Raw genomic sequence first — 20212 nt, 5'->3', positions numbered from 1 at the left:
AAATAGAAGACAAAATAACCTTTGAGGGGATCACGGCCCCCTCAGCGCCTGAGCCACCATTACTGCTGCACTGTAGATATATGAACTGAACTGGCTGATGCAACGCACCTGCATATTTTAATGTCTACGCCTTCCACATTGACTACAACAAGCATAATTAAAATATTCACAGAAAGAACGGCCGTCTCAAAGTCATTCTGACAAATATATACATCAATCACTGTGTTGTGTCAGTGTGTGCTGTTGTCAAACGTTCCCCATTCTCAATAACAAATCAAACACGAGGACACTATTTCCTTTATTGCGAAGGGCATGGCCGGATGTGCGCTGCTGATGAGCCGCGTCCTGCTCAGCGCGGTGTGTGTGCGTGTGTTTGTTTGTGTGTGTGCGTCTGCTTCCTGCCGCTGCTCAGTCCGCACCGCGTCTGTCTCGCCAGTGTAGAACAGCTCGCCATGGCGGAAGGACGCCGCGAACAGCCCCATCCCCTCCTCTCCTCGCCGCCGGCCAGCAAGCGCCCCTGTCTGCGCCCAGCTCCCCGCGGTCCCGGGCCAGGGCCGGGTCACGGCAGCGGCTTACCGAGCTCCAGGTACCGCTCCCCGGAGTCTCTGCTGGACTGCGCGGCCAAAGCGGTAGCGGAGAAGTGGGCCTTTGAGCGAGTGGAGGAGCGCTTCGAGCGGATCCCGGAGCCCGTGCAGCGCCGCATAGTCTACTGGTCTTTCCCCCGGAACGAGAAGGAGATATGCATGTACTCGTCGTTCCAGTGCCGAGTCACCGGAGAAGAGGGCTCGTCGACGGCTCCGAACGGAACTGGGACTACGGCTTCCGCGGCACCAGCTCCCGGGGCTGGTGGAGGATCTACTCCGGGTACGACAGCCTCCACGGGGACCGCCGGGTCGGTGGGAACCGGAGACGGGTTGCCTTTCCGCCGCGGTATCAGGCTACTTGAGACAGGCGGCGTGGAAAACGTTTTACAAGTTGGTAAGTGCGATAAGCAGTGTTTGAAGAGTGCTTTTTTGGGGGCTTTAACACCGCGGAATGTTGAGTCTCCGCGGCTGTGGACCCTCGACCGGGAATGATTGATTGAAGTTTTCCTTTGCCGCGGTGGAAAGTATGCGAAGCGTCTGTCTTGGCGACAGATACGCGCACATTTTACGCCCTTGGCAAACCAGCTTTCCACTGGAACATTTCATCATTTTCTCAGCTCAAATCGACTTTCCGAAAAGGGGAAGCGCAGTTTATGCCTCGCTGGCGCCGTCAACGAGCTGCTGTTTAAATATTAAAGGGCTTCTATTGTGCCTGTTTCTGCCCGGTGCCTTTCGCCCGGGCGCACCACGGAGCCGCGCGCCTCGGTGGCGGCGGTATACTCGGTGCCGTCCTGGGTCATGCGTTTTGGGGGGGGGGACGATGTTGCTCCGTCTGAAGTCCGAAGAGGAGCAAGGGGAGCACGGGGGAAGGCGCAGCAGCGGCGGCGGCGGCAGGCAGGCTGACAGACGCGGGTACAATAGGACCCTGTGATGTAGCGTCGGAGCGGTCTGTTCGTGCGCGTTCCCGGTTGGGAGAAAAAAAAAAGTCGTTTTCTCAGCTCCGCGTGAGCTTAGGAGACGGACAAAGGCGGTTATTGGGTCTCTTATGATGATTAATCCAACATTAATCCCCCCCAAATCCTTCCAGCGCGTTTTGTTTATTTGCCTCTGCCGCTGAACTGGTCGGACCGGACAAAGAGCGCAGTTCGCCACCAGCGCGCGGAGAATAACACGCTTCTTCTTGTTTATGTTACAGTTGTGTCGTGAAGTTTGCATCTTTTCCAGTGCAAAAACAAAACAAACAACTTAAACGTTTTTTGGTGTTGTTGTGTTGGGTGGAAGCCTTGCCTAGCCGCACCAAAAGCTTTCTGGTGGAAATGATCGATACGCGTCTCGCATTTCCAGCGCTGCAGCGAAGGGTCTAAACAAAGGGCCATTCCGCAGAGCTCCCCGTCTCTTCCACTCTCATTAGCTTCGCACCCACGGCCACAGAACGAGCGCAGGCACCAGGGAAAATTGATGGGATGAAGCCAATGGTTAGGCAAAAAAAAAAAAAAGCAGCTCTTTATGGCATCACTGCGAGGTTTTTCCCCAAGACCAGATGGTAGCAAGAACCACTGGAGCTTGTCTTGGGGGTTTCACGTTGCTCCAAGGTATCTGGGGAATAGCTGGAAACTGGTGGCTAGTCCCTTTTTTTTCAGTGGGACTGCTGGGTCTAATTGCATCCTATAGCTGCCCATTGATCCAGTCTCCAAACTAAATGAAACTGAGAAATATTAGTGCGTTTTTTGGGGGGGTGGAAGTGTCTCTCCACAACTTGGGAGTTTGTCAACTTTGTGGAACCGGATTTTTGTCTGACAGGATTCTGTTGGAGGTAGTTTGAGTTTGGACCACTGTTTTTGGGTAGTTACAAGTTAACCGAACTCCCAAATCAAGGCTATATGCTGTAACTGCGGTATAAATAATTGGCATTTACCCGTAATTATGTGAACTAATTGCGAAAGAAGTACACACGTCATTCTTTGTGCTAAGCAGTAGAGCTGCAGCATTTTGTACATTGTGTTACTGGTTTAATAAATCATTACATGCATTTGGTTATAAGTCAACAACCTTTGGCAACTGTCTGAAAGTCTGAAAGCAAACACTCCAGTCTTACCGGCCGTACCTGTAGATTGCGCCGATCTCCCCTCAAGGTCGACCATACCAGTCAGGCACCCACAAGGTTTTGTTTTTCTGTCAACAAAACAAACCCTGAGCTGAATGGCGCTCCCTAGGTCAGATTGGAATGTCCTTCACCTCATTAAAACCCAGAACCGCTTACTATATAACTTGCCAGACAGAAACATTGTCTTTCACGTTTACTCTTCATACTACTACCAAATATCGTGTCGCAAACCCGTAGATGTTTGACCGACATGACAAAATATAATCGCCCCTTGTTTTTTAGGAAAGTGAGGTGGCCCATGTAGCTTGTAATAGGACCTGACTGAGAAGACAAGGCAGCATGCTGACACACGCATGCTGATGATGCATGGTTTCAAGCATGGCATCTCAATAGTTTAGCTCCACAATGCATTCCTACAATTATACAATCAAATGCATCGAGTTTTCTATCAGTAATTATTGTTAATAACCTTTCAAGCCGTTGTTGATGCAATTAGAGGTTAGCAGCACACGGCATAGATTTTTTTAAATGCATTTTGGGTGTTGGGTGTTTCATCTTCAAAAAAAAGTACAACATTTTCCAGTCTCCAGGAGACCAGTTCTTGTATCCTTTTATCTTTTTTCTGGTCAATAACAATTACTTTTTTCTCTCTTAGTCTTAAGCAATTAAAACGTGGCCTAACTGTGAGTCGCTAATATGCACGCCAGGAAATGCTTTGTGTGTCCGTGTCACTGCGAGTTGACGAACAACAGATAGTCAGCTGCTAAAATGAAACTTTTAGCCAAGAGTTTACAACAAATGTCTACAATACAGATATTTTATTAACTTTGACCTATATCTAGAGCAAACTAGACTCAAACCCAAAGGAGGGGATTGAATCTAGAGGGTACACTTTGATGTGCTCACTATGGAGATTATTTGAAGGGTCATATATAGGACAAGGTCCATAAGGTGAGAATGTCAGTTATTGTCTTGCGTGTGACCCCAAAACCTCTTGTGTTGATAATAATGTTCTCCAGGCTCCAACTCTTAATTGGAATAATCACAGCTAAGCATATTTGTGTTAGTTAACCCCCCTTTGCCCATGCCTTATAAAGTCCTCAGAGAACGGGAGGAAGGGATATAAGTCTAGGCATGGGGAAGGGGGTTCCTTTAGCTTTGAGTCAGGCTTTAGGATTATTGGGTCATGCTTTGTTACCCAGCTGTAGAAAAACCTCTTGTTCACAGAAAGGGGGGTAGATAGTAGGGTTTTAGTGATGTGTGTGTATGTGTGATGTCCCCGCAACATTACATAAAATGGTAAAGGGTCCCTGACGCCTTTTGGAAGCGGTGCTGACTCTGACACAGTGTGGCGGTGAAGTTGAACAGGATTATAGCTAACTCAAGGGTGACATGTCTTTCTACTTTTCAATGTAAAACTAGCTGTCAAGGGGACAAAGCTCCTGTAATGAACAGATCCACCATAAAATATGTAATTGCTGGCTTCAAAATGAAAGTGGAGCTGCAGCTACCGGATATTAGAGTATCGGTAGTGTATTTTATCTATTATTTACAATGTACAGTGAGATTTTTTACTGATATACGTTTCTAGGGGGAGATAATAATGTCGTTTTAGAGTCCAGATACTAACTAAATATTCAACAATGTTTTTAATACTTGACTAGCTATTTATCGTTGCAGCCCTAGTGCCAGAAGCACGCATAATTACCCTGGAGCCTAACTTCTACCAACATCATGTTTCACTTCTTCATTGTGTGACAAAGAATGAGTTGTCACGGAACATGATTAGCCTTATGCTAACGAGAACATGCTAAATACACAACTAGGCGTAGAGTTAGTGCATGACTAACTACATCACATCATCACACTTTGTCACATCTTCAAGCTCATTCATGCTCATGTTTGTCTTGAGGCTTGTCAAGTCTCTGTGAATGTAATGATTGAGTTATAAAGCTTGCTGACTGATATGTTATGGTCTAGGAGGGAGGAGCCATTATTACATCATGTGTCACTTCCTGGATGAATATGTTTTAATCTTCTCTAATTTAAATGAATTGAATAGTAATACTGAACATTGTAGTAAGTGATAAGTGTATGCACAAATACACAATCGTATGCAAAATAAATACAACATAAATAGACATAAACAAATTAACATAAATATACAGGTGATACTGTATTTCAGATTCCAGTAGATTGTCCCATTTACATTATGAATAGTGGTGGTAGGACGAGACACAATTTTCACAAGAAGAAACAGAAGATTGGGTCCATGAGGATAAGACATGACGAGATTTTGACATGATTTATAATAAATAAATAGATTGCGATCCAGTTTACAGTTTTGGCCTCGCATTTTTTATTCATTTGATATTCATGTTGTCATTGTAGCACTACTTTTTGTAACTGTAGCTTCTCAAAAGGTGTCAATCATCAGCACATAATAACCCAAATGGATGTGTTTATCCCAGTTCCTTGCTGTGTAAAAGCCGTCTCTCTGGTTATACACTCGCTCTACACTTTCTCAATAGTCAGGAGAAGCTCATCTTGCCTCATCGTCTCCACACGCTCAGGTCCCAAGACTGAAAGACTCATCACACATCTCACTTTTCATCTTCCTGTCCATCTCTCTGCCCTGTCTTTTTTTGTACACCTCAACTTCTTTCTTTTTTCTTTTTTGTATCTTCCGCCCTGCGCTTTGCTTTCATGTTCTTTAATGTGTTTCGCACGTCTCTGTTTCTGTAACTTGCATCAGTACAAGATGACTCGGCCTTTAATCATATTCCGTCTGTAGGATCTTGGATAGATTTCCTTCTCCCCAGTCCCACACACTCATCTGGAAAGTTAATGCAGTTCCCGGCCCGTTTGAGGAAGTGTGCATCGGGAGGGGTGGCTGGTGTTATGGGTCCGCTGAGGAGTGACGGAGGCCAGACAGTTTTCGGCGACACTTCTTCTGCGTCGTTTCCAAGACTTCTGAGGATGTTGGTTGGCTCACGCTTCTCGGCAGCCATGACTAATAGACTGCCGGCTTACTATTTTGGTCTTCTGTTCCTAATTTAGATATTAGAAGAACATTGCATTGTGAAAATCGTGACAAATGCAATATTAACGGTGCAGATTTGTTGTGATGTATGAAGAGATGTATAAAGACAAACGTTGAAGACGAAAAAAGATACAAGAAAGATTTACGTCCTAGCCGTCCTAACGTCAAGGCTATAGCCACATTTACTAAAGACTAAACCTGGTCTAGATTTTGACGTATGATTTTGAAGTATAAAACTAGAAATGGGCTGAAGCTACATATTTCAGGCGATTAGTTTCTGTTCTTCGTAACTGTATTAACCTGAGGCTCCGTTCATGTTTGTACAATGTATAACATTTGGGTCCGAACTAGAACTAAACCCAGCACTAAATAAACTAGATCATGACTATGGATGACATGATATAACATTTTTGTACAACAATCATTGTGAGAAAAATATTATTCATGATTACTGAGAACATATCTAAACAACTGTCAAATCTTTAATTTTCTTTCATTCACATCTGTCTAACATTTACTATTCCTCAAGTCTAGACAAGCTTTCTGAATTTAAAAAACAAACAAAGTGAATGTGTATTTTTTAGACAATAGATTAAATTAGTCAGGATTGTTATGTTTTATCTTGCGAGTATATTGTAACCTGAATAATCACAATTATCGATTAACCGAATAACAGTATATTATGCCAATATGTTTGTTCAGCTTGTGTTTAAACCTTTTTATGGTCTTGTTTTTCAATGCCTGGAAAACAACACTACCACATAAACACCCAATCAGCACAATGAGTTCCCACCCCTACGGTTGAAAAGGAAATTGGTAAAACAAATCAAGCCTACACTCTTGGCTCTCTTGTGAGGGATGAGGACACTAGGGTTGCTCTGTTGTTGCATTCATCAAAGCGGGTAACACCTGTACACATGTATATAAGAGACTGATTATATAAATATATTCATCAGAAGAGCTTGTTTGAAGGCTGCTGATGGAGGGGAACATCTGTACATTTGAGACACAAAGCAGAACCAATGGGCAAGCCCTTAATCCATTTGAAGTGACCATAGCCAGACAATGTTTTGCTGTAAAAGGCCGGCCATTGCTTAAAAATCCAATGACTGAATTTAATTTCATCTTCTACACTGCCTCCTGTTTGGCCTTAGGTGTTGTGGTTGCAATTTCCACCAAGACTTGTTTAGCACAGCAAGGGGAAAATGCTATTCGGTTAGCATTAGCAGCACTGCCCATAAACAACATGGCCCCATCTCCAATTGGTGTTCGAGTATGGATGCATCATTACATTCCCATTTTACAGCCTTCATTTGGTTTGTTTCTCTCCATTTTCAACCTCAGGCATAGGTGTACAACCACAATAATAATGGTGGTCTTGTCTTTGTATAGCTTTTCATGCTGTTTGCTTAGGTTCGCCTGTTATTGCACACTGACACACGTATTTTTTTTTATTTTTTTTTATTGTTGAACAACATTTGGCCATTGTGCATTTCTCCTCAAAATGGCATATGGGTGCAAAGCTGGACTTAAAAGAGTTTACTCATTTGACGGCTATTGCCTAACAACTGTTGGGGACAATGTGTATTTGTAATACACGATGCACACAAATCTGCCTTTAGCGTGGAGTTTGCCTCTCAACTCCTCAAACTCTTTTCTTCATGCAATATAATCTAATAATTTATCCCACAGGGGATTAAGTGACATGTTTGCATTTAAAATAAAAGCTGTGCCTGTGGCAGTGGGGAAACCCAGGATGACTGGAGAAGTGGGGGTGGTAGGTAGCATTCTTCCATAAAGAAACACAAAATCCTCAAGTTGCACCATTTCTGTGTCAGAATCTCACAGAGGACCTACACAATAGTGGTACTTTTGAGACTGAAAGTATGAGAGTGAAAATTCCTTTGAGAAATATTTGAATGATGAAATCGTCTGTGTCTAATTAAAACATGTTTTGTCATTTCTATGCGACTTTTGACATTCTTTTTGCTAAAGTAAACTGCTTCTGACTCCTACATTCTCCCTCATAATTTAATCCAATAAAACTACATTAAAACATTTTGGTGATGTCCAAACCCATTTTTTGCCTTTCTCCTTTTCAAACGAGCTGAAAAAACGGCCTATTCCGGAGCGCTATTGATTACTTGATGGTTGGATAGAACTCATTCGAGCATTGCATTTGTCCAAGGTGTGTCTCCTATTTTCAGGCATTTTGTGAACCCTTTTAGAGTTTGAGGCAGTTCTTGAATCAAGCGATGATGATAATGCAGCTTGGACTTAGTTGAAGACCGTGGGTGGAGATGTCCCAGTGCGCAGACAGGCTCTCTTTAGGCTAAGCTAATTGCCTGCAGCTTCTAGCTTCATTTAGCATGGCATTGATCTCCTCCTCTGACTTTTGGCATAAAAGAGAATGAGTACATTTCCCCAAACATTCAACTTAGAAGCATTTAATTAGCTTTGACGTGAATGTTCAGCTTTGCACACTCCCTTAGTCTTTGTCTGTTTGCAATTTAAGAGACAACTCCTAGCTGGCAGATTTATTAGATTAGTGATATCAAGAAATGGTATTATTTAAAAAACATTATATTCGAAACCATCAAGCAAAGTCACCAGTGCATTTGCCATAGCTTTCCCATACATAAACGTTTTTGTGTGTGTCATGTAATCTGCGGTTACATGTGTGTATCTGTTGTCAGTTTGTCAAAAAAAAAAAAGAGTAAAATATTCTACCGTAGGTTTGCAGAAGTAGGGAAACTGAAATGACTGCATTTGACCCATCCTTCAACTAGTGCTGCTGGTGTAAGTTGTCAGGAGCTGTGAGTTGCTACAGTGCAGCGCTTGAAGACCTTTCTTCAGATCTTGGGTTTGACCATCTTAGCTGGAGGATTGCCTATTTCACATGTTTTGGGTTGATGAAAATCCGATTGTCTGGAGGAAACCCACCCAGACACAGGGAGCAACCTGGAGTCGTGGCGTATTGCTGAGGTAGAATAAGACCATATGCAAATGTTTTCCGATAATGATATTCCGACAGAAATGTCTTTAAATGTCTACGGTTAAAGTACTAGTCAAATGTGACATGACCCACGGTGCAGACATATCACTTTTCTACTATTTAGTTTGCTAGTTTAAGTTTACAACATCATTTTATTTTCATTTTTAATCTATTTTTGTTCCCTTTTTTATTGTAAACTGGACAGTTTTCAAAATCAAGACCTTTTGACTTCCTTTCAAGAATGACATTCGGTTGTAAGTTAATATTAAAATATTATATATTACAATATTTATTAAAAACAATTATTTGATCTTTAAAAAATCAGTATTGAGTATTTTTCTCTATCTTTTCCTTTGTATCAAAATCTTGTTTGTATTGTGAAAAAAGTAAAATTTGTCAGATTTTCATTTCTTTCTTTCCCCCTCGTTGCTTTGTGCTGTATTCAATGCTGCTTGATCTCCGTGCAGATGTTTAGAGCTTTCTCCTTTGAATGCTGTAAATTTGGCTTGATTGTGGCCCTCATCTCAGCTGGAAGTGGACAGTCACAGATCATAGATATGGGGCCCACTTCACAATGCCTTTTGAATACACACATGTGCTTGTGTGTTAGCGTGCACTTCCTCAATGGTGCCATTACCGCTGGCCCATAGGAGGCTATTGTGTGCGAGATGGCCATTATAGCCGGATTTGAGACTATTTCCATACATTTGGTTTAGCTTTGATCTCCCAGGCGCCACACTCTTTCAGCACATGTCTTCTACGTTTTTGAGTTATACTTAAGCACTAATGACCTCGACAAGTGATTTGAGCTTAAGTCATTGCACGGTTTTATCTGGTCACTCCTTTTACTTTTCACGCTCGCCTACTGCTTTTATCGCAATCACTCCCTTTACCCCAATTGTACAGATACGATTCTAAAGGAAGCACTTAGCTCCTAAACTATGAATAATTATATCACTTAGAAACCCAGTACCCAATTATAGTTATTCACATTGTCAGTGTGCATTAGCAAATTGGCTGTGGCCTCCTGTATGGCTGGTGGGATTTCAGTCATTTGGTGTGTGAAGCTTTGCACATTGCTTCGTAACCCTTAAAAGAGAAATGGAAATAAAATAAATTGGTGTTTAGATAAGCAAAGCAAAAATCACATTGCAGATATGTTGTTGGCAAAATTGATGATCGTAGACCGAAATACATATTTGTCTAGATGAGACTTGTGGCTCTAATGCACATTTTACGTTGCTGGCCGATGGGCAAAAAACATTATGGCCCATTATGTGTAACATTTTCTTATCAAGTTAAGAATCTTTATATTTCTTCACCAAAAAACATTTTGTAAATAGCTCTGTTGTTGTTGTTGTAGATATTATCCATAGCTATTTACCTGAGGAGAATACCCATTATTCCAGAGTATTTTGCTGCCCACCTGCTCCTAGAAGGATTTCAGGTGGTTTCGCCAGTCTCCCAACTCGCCCGTACCCCATTAGGCTGAACCCTTAACAGCAAATGAATGTCAAGATGGCTGCAGGAGGCTGGCGTGAAGAGCGGGGTATAGCTTGGGTGTGAGATGGGAAAGAGGTGTGAAGACAAGGGCTTCAAATGTAGAGGTATATAACCAACCTGTCACCTCAGCTTCAACCATCCCCCCACTCACACACACTCTGCAATCACCAAAAAGAGCCAAAGGGGCAGGAGGGCTCTCATTAGGCTCCCAGCAGTCCATCACACACCAGGGGTAGAGCTCAGGAGAGGAGGTGGGTGGTGGTGGGGGGATGGGGGATGCCCCGAGTAAAAGGGGTAGGACCAGACGGAAGAATGAATTGATGGAAGCAGTCAAGTATACCCACACACACACACGCACCGGCAATATGCAACGTGATTAATGTGGTCAGCAGGCGTGAGAATGAGTGCGGTCAGGACCCCTCACCCGCCAGACACGCACACACGGAGCTGTGCGCGTAAGTGTGTGGGTCACCGCAGCCTGCCTTCAGCTGGTCATACACACCCCCCCCCCCCCCCCCCCCCCCCCCCCAGTAATATTTTTCAATTCAAGTAAAGTTTCTCTAAACGTCCCTTCTAACCTGAAGGAGGAACACACTAAATTTCCATTCAGCAATAACAATTTAATCATTTTGTTACTAGGTTTCATTAGCTTACCAGATTATAAACAGATAACTTTTTTATCAGATACTTTTTATTTTTATTTTTTAGATAACCAGTAACAGTCTTCCAAAAGGAATAGCCAATTTTCTTATTTTTCTTCTTCAATGAAGTAGAAATCGAAGTAGGAAATTACTTTTCAGACAGGCAGCAGAATTGGTCAAGGTCGAGTCATTCAAAACAAACTTTAAGACTCACTTGTATAACCTTTGCTTCGTTTTAATTGCTCTGTTTTTTATTTATCTGCTTGTGTGTTTGTGTTGTTTTTGCATTGCATTTTACATTGCTTATTTGACATTTTATCTATTTTTAATCAATTTGCATTCATTGTATCTTGTTACTAAGCACCTTGTGAGTTAAAGGTACTTACTTACTTAGAAAGTGCTTACTGGAGACTTTCTCACTGACCTTGTAAATTAAAAATACTATATAAATAGCCTACGTTCTTCCTGGTCGAGTCCATTGTTTCTTTTGTGATTTTAAAGTCTAATTTCCACCTAGTTACATTTTGCCTCAAAAAAGGAGCATGCGGTACACTAAGCACTTTTTCTGCCACGACAGCAGAAGCACAATCTTTATGTGTGTGTGTAAATCTGCGTTCAAAGTGTGGAGTGTTATCAGTGGGATGAAACGGCGCACTGTAACAATGGGATTAAAGCCATGTGTTTGAACCAAGCAATTAAATCCAATCTTATCTCATCTGCTTCAAACACCAAACAGATCTCCATATATTTTTAAAAATGTTCCCTCCTCTTTAGCCTGTCACTGCTGATGGAGGGAGTGGCCATCCAGAGTGTAATTGGCTGTCTCAGTGCATCTTCACCTTATGCTTCATCTGGTACAGTTAAAGTCATTATATTTTACTATTAGGGGTCTTACATGTCTTCCTTTCAGAGCACATGGATGCAGAAGAACAAGTGTGAAGGCAAGTGTGCTGGCGGTGGGGGGTAGCAGTGTGATTGAAGAGGTTTTGTCAGGGTAATTCGCAGTGATTGGAGTCTCCTTAATGCTGCACTGAGAGGCAGAGCTGCTTGACATGTGCGTTTTGTCCTCCATGTTTTTTACTTGCCTCAGCAAGCAGAAGACTTCTTTGTCATTTCCAGTATGTAAAGTCTTTAGCAGGAAAGACTTGTATGGCTGCCTACACAGAGCACCTGATTGCAGAGTCTGTTTGGAGCTATTACCAGAGCCGATTATTTTACAGTGACCTGAGCCGGCTGCTCCAAAGCTTATGGGCTTTTGGTGAAAGAAATGATTCCATGCAATTTGAGTCTTTTGGCCTTGTGAAAGAGTCAAATTGTAGTCTGCTGCTTTGTTTTTGACAGGGAGCATATTGTATGCAATTTAAAGACAAAAATATCCCGGTATGTATGAAGGCTTGGCTCAACAGATTGAATTTGCCATCAAAATTATCTCTTAAGTAGTAAAGATTCACTTTGGTAAACCAGTGCACTTGTTCAAAGGTTCAAAGGTATATGGTTTGTTTCAATCTAAGCCCAGACAGCATTGGCCATTTATGAGGCTGCTATATAGAAAGGACACTTCCCTGGTCAATTTGATACATTCCTAATATTGTGGTCAGTTCCCCAAAGAGCAGCTCGGACTACAGTCATACAATGAACAGACGGACTGACCCTGGCCCACACCCCTAAGGGGGTTCCCATGCTATTTAACCACTGCTTTTGTTGCAATGGTCTACAGCGAGCCTGGCACACCTTTTAACTTACAAAGAGCATTTCAGTTGGAAGCGAGTGGTCACTGGGGCCCGGGGGCACACTGTCAGAGTCTTCTGGTGGGAAAATCATAGACCATGATCAGACCCTCATGCTCACTTGTTCATCCACTCCAGCTCCACACTTCTGTTGTGTCTGGAGCAGTGACCAGTAGAATCCATTCAAATCTGAGCTTAAAATAGTGCTGTGTAGCAGGTGCAGTGTGAGGAGCATGTGATAGTTCAGGTAGGCTGTGTTGAATCTCTCTGTAGTTAGTTGCCAGGTGACTCATTGAATCACCTAAAGACATAAGCTGTCAGCCAAAGACAGGTTTGCTGAATGGATTTGATATCAAATACCACAAAGCCAGGAAAGAGTCATTTTTCTGAAATAAATGCTAGGCTACAGGAGGCCTGCCTGGACCAGTTCTGAGCACAAATGGCGCTCAACAAGAATTTAAGTTTTTGGAAAGCTAGGTTTCCCAGCAACTACATGAATGTAATTAAGCGCACCTTATAACTACACAATGACTAGTAACAGCACATCCATTTAATGAATAACAACATGAAGCCTCTCTAGATCACATTTACACAGGAACTCGAAATAACTGGATTACATTACGGTTCTGGGAAGTTGCGTAATGGCACGGTGTAGATTAGTTTAATAGTCTTAAAATGAGGATCAGTCTAACCTGATTTACACATGCTTTGAATCTCCAACCATATAGCAATTCCAGCTTTATTCCTACATTAAAAACGCACTCAAAATGATCTAAGTATGGCAATGTTGTTGTAGTCCGGTGTATTACAGGTCCTGTGCCTCAATCACCCACACATGATGCCCAATAACCTTTGCCCAGAACATCTTCAGAACACTTAAGCGTCCTATACTTCCGTGTACGTAAGATTCTTTGAACGCACTTTCACAAGTCATGTAATATGTGGACGGACTAGCTGCATAGCGTTAGCAGGTATCTGTCCTGTTCCTTTGTAGTCTGTCTCCCATGCGCTCCTCTGTGTTGTGTCATGTCTGTCTCCTAACTTCAGGGGGAGTTTCCCTTCATCTGTCTCCCTCAGGTCCTCGCTCTAAAAGGACCTCTTCCTTTATCATCAGGATTGAATGTGTGTGTGTGTGTGTGTGTGTGTGTGCGCCTGTGCACAGGCCGCTGTGACATTTCTATTGAGTTCAAAGCCTAGAGTAGGGAGTGTTTATGACGCTAGAAAAAAACGGAACGATCTCAATGTCTCGGCCTGTCACACACACTCATTCAGACTTTAAGCCCTTAAGCATGTAAACTTAGAGCTCCTCTTTGGTAGTCTTTTACATTGTGCACTTATTCATTCCTTACTAATGATCACTGCAATGGCTTCCTATTATAGAAACTTAGTCAATGGACTGTTTTCTATCAGAACTATGCCAAGAGATATCTGAGCAGCAGGGCTAGTTTTACATGGGTAGCATAGACATTCTTTTGTGGGAGATCAGATGTTTGCTGCACATAAGATAAGCAGGGTGTAGCACTCGAACAAGACAATTACAAATGGGACTACACAGAAAACTTGTATTTATGTTCTTTCACAATATGTAGTCTTGGTATAGTTCTCATTTGCATGGCTTTAAATGTGTCTTAAATAAGTTTTCTGGTGGAAGGTACCTGTCTCCATGGAGATTGCTTTGGCTGGAATATTTCAGTGTAGCATTGAACTTGTCCATTGTCAGGGAAGCAGGCACATGGCCCCACAGGGCCAAATTACAGGTTAAAAACATTGCATATTTCTGCAGAATCAATGAGCAAAACACAAAACGCTGTTAAGCTGAGGTGAGAAGTTTGATTTTGTTGATTTGATTTGGATAAAATCAATGAAGACGCATCTGGGGGAGGGGTGACCACCAGAATCACTCTTCTTAAAGAATTGTGTTTTGGATGCCAGGCAAGTTACATGTCATGCATCGACTGTCCTGTCCAATAAAGCATTTTAAATAAAACGTTAAATTTTATGCTATTTAAGCTGTCTTCTGGGAGGTTAATACAATTAAATTTAAATGGGAAACCTTACTTGATCATAAACCTTCACTACATTTGACACTAATTCAAGTTTCTCATCTATTGAGATTGGTAATAATTATATATTTTTTTCCTTCTCTTTTGCAATTTTAATAGTTTAAAGTATCCACACTTCAGACAGCCCCTGTTGGAGTGAAAACTGCCAGCAGCCACTGATGAGCCAGTACATGGTCTGAGCTCTATTTATTAATGTATTTCTTATTGGGACAGAGATAACAGGATTAAGGAAAGAGCATTCACGAGTCGGCAGGAAGAAGATGGCCCCTTTTAACCCCCTTGGCTCAAGCAGACAATAGCTGCCTGTGTGTGCCTAAGACTTTGGGATAGTGCAAGTTGCTATTGGTGTCCTCTCCAGATGGGACCTGTGCTACTTTCAACTAAAATAAAGCTCGTCCGAAACACTCTCTACATTCTTGGGCTCCAAGGTCTGGTTTGTGTCCAGTAGCACTTGAAATCTTGCTCAGGATCACAGCTGGGCTTTGTGGTTTGGGACAAGATCACAATGTTAAGATCACAATGTTAAGATCACAATGTTAAGATCACAATGTTAAGACCAAATATGACACACTATTTACACATTCTGCTAGCTAAGCTTTTGGTGTATCCAGAGTAGACCTCTTTTTAGCAAGTTTAGTCAGGACAGAAAGTTGACTGTTTAAGTTTACATTACTTAAATTGGATTTCACATTGAGGCCGTCAGAGCAAAGCATGTACGCTGTAGCAATACTTTGTGCAGTACTTCCATATTCTAGTTGAAGGAATTTGCTATTTGGAGATGGGCAAAGGCAAATTTGTAGCTTTGATTGATTACTCAACATTGTGTAGTTTTTCCAGGGTTCATGGCTCAAGAGGAAGTTCTAGGAACTACATTGTAAGCACTGCAAGATCAGACCATGACAAAGGTCTTTACAAAGTCTTTTTTGGTTTTTGGCAACTTGCACAGTGAAAAATAACAGTGTATATACCAGGGGTGGGCAATTATTTTCCTCCAAGGGCCATATTCGAATCCAGGCAAGTAGTAGAGGGCCGGCCCGCGATCATTAGTGTGAAAAAATTAATTAAATTAAAAATAAATACAATTTAATATCAATTAAAATATCACTTTTCTGTCAATTATAGGCTATTGAATATATTATTTAATTATTTTCACGTCATCTTTATAAAGGATACAAGTGCAGACAAATGCCTAAGGGCAAAAAAAAACTTTTAAAAAAAGAATTGTTTGCTGTCACTGCAATTTCTTCGATTAATCAAGTAAAAAAATAAATAAACCATAAAATTAAATAAATAATAAATATATATATATATATATATATATATATATATATATATATATATATATATATATATATATATATATATATATATATATTACACACTTGTGGTTTATTGTAACAGACATGCTATGCTATGCCTTAATTATAATTAAGGAGCTTCGCCTTGAAATAACACATTTTATTCTTAATTTCACATAGGTATATTTAACTTCTATAAACAGACACACCAGTCCAAATATCTATGATGAGTGCATCTGCCACATTTCAGTATCTTTGAGATCATCTACTTGTTCATTTCTGAAAGGATTCATCTTGGTGTTCCACAGAAATTTCACAGCTATAAAAGAAAGAAAAAACACATTGCTTTCATTTTTTTCCTGTCAGAATCTTTATAAATGTCTAAACATGTCTAAAGTTTGGTGTATTGTAAACTCAAACAAAAAAATCTGAGCAGTAACATTATTTATGAATGAATTGGCATTTTATGTCACATCACTTAAGGTAAGAAACATCTACACATGTTTGTAAAACTTTGTAACATGAGGCCAGTGTTGGTTGTGTTGTGTTTTGAGTGCTGTAACTCTGCAGCTCTGTAGATGATTCTCCACTGAGGTCGAGTCATTTTTCAGCATTAGACCCGTGTGTCATTCACTTCAGCCTTTGTGTCTTCGTCCCTTGGCGTGGACTTTCTGTTTCATCATCTCGGTCCTCCGTGTTCTTTCACGCAGCAAAACTCCAATTTGTAGACACACTGAGTTTAAAATACGCCGCTCTCTCCTCTGTTTAGTTGCTGCAAGTGACGTGGAGAAACGAGCTCTGTGTGAAACAAGCACCACAATTAGTTCCATGCGCCTCGTGCCCCACAGATGCACGTGTTTAAAAAGAAAAAAATATCTTTCTGCAATAAATATTAATAAAAGCTTTTTTGTAATCAAATTACCCGATTTACTTGATTATTAGCCATAATTGTATTTTGCCTTTTGACTTTTAATTTGTCCTGGGTTTCTTCTCCCTGTCTGCTCCGCCCCTCTCTCTGCTGATAGAGGGTCTATTGCATATTGTCAGTGTAACTGTGGAGAGGCGGGCAGCGTGGCTCCAGGAATGCACACCCACATTCCCACACACACACACACACACACGCGCACACGCACACACACACAGGCACACGCACACGCTCTCACAGCTGCACACAGACACACACTTAGTGGCCTGGCAGCTTCGCAGGTCATTGTATTTGGCACGCGTCCACGCTGGTCCCTGTGGTCTCTTGCCTGACTCCTGCTCTGGCAGACGGCTCCTGCTGAGTAAGGAGGCCCTAGCTTTTCTTCGCTCCGCTCGCTCTCTTGCCTTTTTGTATTTCTTTTCAAACTTCTCACCCCCCCGCTCGCCTTTATGTCCACACAGTAGTGTCGTTGGGTCCCTTCGCACATGTTTAACACATCCTCTGCCCACACACATCCCCACTCACAGGAGAATCAGTAAACCAAAGGCACTCCCGTTTACTGACGCCGGCCTGGTCCTATCAAATCCTTTAAGGTTTTACTGCGGGCTGAATTGCGGCACCGCTAAGCCTTTCCACATGCTTTTGAATTGACACGCTGTAACTAGATGTTAAGTTTTAACTCCAGCCCATTAGTCATGTCTTTATTTTCCTGCTGGTGATGGTGTCTCAACAAAGAAAATTTAGAGGTGGGGCATGTGGTATTGAAGCAATACCTCAACTACATAGCCTTAAGCTATAGACAGGATTTCACAATTTGTACAGAAGAAATAGGCTCACCAATCCTCTCAAAGTGACACAGATTTGTATTACACATACACAGTAGTATGCCCTTGTATATGTTGTAGCTTTTGGTCGTTGTTTATTTTTGACCAAATATGAATTCACTGAAGACTATCCTCCCAAGTGTTGATATATTGAATGGCGTGACATGAGTCACAGGTAAAGGTGTTGAGACGTTTGCCTACTGTAAAATTACAATACCTACTCTACTCTTAAGTCGGTTTGATAATAACAGTATTTAGGGCAGAGCATTTACAAGCCAGGCAGCATTTTTTACCATACACAGAGAAGTTATAAAACATGTTTCAAACTAAAGTAGGTCCAAACTTTTTTTATTGTCCTGTTCTTTTATATGGAAGCATGAGCGTCCAAAGATATCGGGGTTAAACAATGAATTCGGGGGAAAAAAGAGCTATTTATGCAATGTTGTGATTGGAATGGAGTAGCCCTGTTTAGTAAAGCAGTGTGTTACCTGAAGTTTATGCCAGGACCTTGTACATATTTGCGCCTGTCTGGATATTTCATTGTCATACCAAGGACGAGCGCGCCAGTCCTGTGCCAAGTGGTGCCAGGCCAGTTGGCTGGCTCGCACACTTTTGTTTGGTGCAACGCTCTGCATTCAACCTACGACACACATTGTTGTAAAGAGCCATTCACTGCCTCTCCCTGTTGTCCTGTGTGTGGATATGTGTTTGTGTTTCATAACCCTGACCTTGTGTGACAATCAACAGATGAGAGGACAAATGGAGAGCAATAGAAAGAATCAGAGAATGAATATTGCACCATGTAATTATGCTCTTAATGTTCACTTGTGACTGACCGTGCGAACTCCAACTCTCTTTTCTTTGTTGTTAGTCTGCAGAGTTGACAATGTTCAAATCTAAGCTAAAAACAGTTTTGTTTAGCTGCGCATATGACTGAAAGGATTTTTTCTTTGCACTCTTCTCTTTTGTTTGTGATTTTATTAGTTTAGACAATCAGTTGGATTGATAATTTTTAATTTAGTTTTGTGCATTTACTACTTTCAGATCCTGCATTGACAATGGACAATTCAAATGACTGTGAATTAGCTTTTAGGACTTCACTTTGTCCCTTGCATATACACTGATCTACTAGATTTTATTTTTGTCGTATTAAAAATGATACATAACTTTCAAAATAAATTACCTAAACTCAAAGAACTTCAATTTTTTTCCCTCCAAAATGTTAACTCTGCTTCAAACCACATGCTTTTATTGACAGATGATTGGCCGTAAAGAGGTGTCAAAAGTATCAAAACCCAGATTCTAATCCACACTAATTCTAGCGCCTGTATCAAGAGTGTTGAGTATAAATAGTGTCAATACTGGAAATAATCACATAAATAGGACACAATCAGGACTTTTTCTGACTATTTAGACTTTGTCTTTTTTATGTCGGAACTATTTTAGACCTCAGGGAAGAAAAAAAGTAGGTATTATTATTATTATATTGTCTTACACAATATTGTCTTATTATAATAATGGATTTTTTTTTTTTATCAAGCCTCTCTCTTGGTATGGAAATGGTGGGAAATGTTAGTACCAGACGAGAGATCACTGAATTTCAATCTCCATCCTCCAACCTTAGTCTACCCGATTTTCATTCTGTCACCTACTTTGAATGTCTGATATGTCCTCCAACTTACCTTTTCTTGTTACTTAAACAATAAAAGACATTCATTGTCAGATTTTCTTCTCATGTACTGACCCTGGGAATATATTAAAAATGTATTTTCATGAATATTCATCTCCAAACCACTAACATGTTTCCGATTACCGCCTCCCGCTGCTTTCCTGTGTCCAAAAAGCTGTTTTTGAATTTACATAATTTTGTTCTGAAGTGCCTTTCAGATGGCCTTTCTTGTTCTAACACTTTATGGAAACAAGGGCTGCACTTCATAATCAGATGCTCATTGTCTGAGAGTGGTAGTTGGACAGACGACTACAGCACTTTGGGAGTGAAAAACACTTGGCATGCTACTTCAAGGCATTCTTGATAACGCCATTCTTTTTCATTCCTATGGAAAAATATGAGTTATTAAGTGCCCTTAATCTAAAGATATATAGGTCGATAATGAAAGAGACCGTGTTGAAGAATGGTCATCTGTTCATTCAAGCTTTAAAAAGGGTACAATGTAATCATCAGAACACATTCAATAAAATCACTCAATTATATGATGTCCAGTCAATGCATTTTACAAGGGGCTCTTGGTTAATCAGCATACATTGTTTGTATTGTACGACTTAAGAATAGGAAGTTTAAGTCACATACCAATATTTTGTCAGTCGTAGTCAGAGTTGAGGTACCGCGTTAAGTACTCGGTACCAATTACTTTTTGAGAGTAACGAGTAACGTAACGCATTCGTTTTGTGCACCCATGTAATCTAGTACTAGTTACTTTCAAATGAGAGAGAGAGAGAGAGAGAGAGAGAGAGAGAGAGAGAGAGAGAGAGAGAGAGAGAGAGAGA

The 20212-nt window shown here is 41.2% G+C and overlaps 1 protein-coding gene across 1 annotated transcript in view; it reads left to right on the top strand.

The window, feature by feature from the left end:
- Positions 1–372: 372 nt before the first annotated feature.
- Positions 373–20212, top strand: part of zswim5 (zinc finger, SWIM-type containing 5) — a 45431-nt gene continuing 25591 nt past the window's right edge. Inside the window, exon 1 of the mRNA XM_072440980.1 lies at positions 373–978. Coding sequence (XP_072297081.1) covers positions 453–978 — 526 coding nt within the window. The 5' untranslated portion in view covers positions 373–452. The remainder of the gene's footprint in view (positions 979–20212) is intronic.

This window comes from Eucyclogobius newberryi, unplaced genomic scaffold (assembly GCF_026437365.1).
Source record: "Eucyclogobius newberryi isolate DKJ021-1_F unplaced genomic scaffold, fEucNew1.0.hap1 SCAF_12, whole genome shotgun sequence".
NCBI classification, from domain to species: Eukaryota; Metazoa; Chordata; class Actinopteri; order Gobiiformes; family Gobiidae; genus Eucyclogobius; species Eucyclogobius newberryi.
This window is presented reverse-complemented; position numbering and strand designations above follow the sequence as displayed.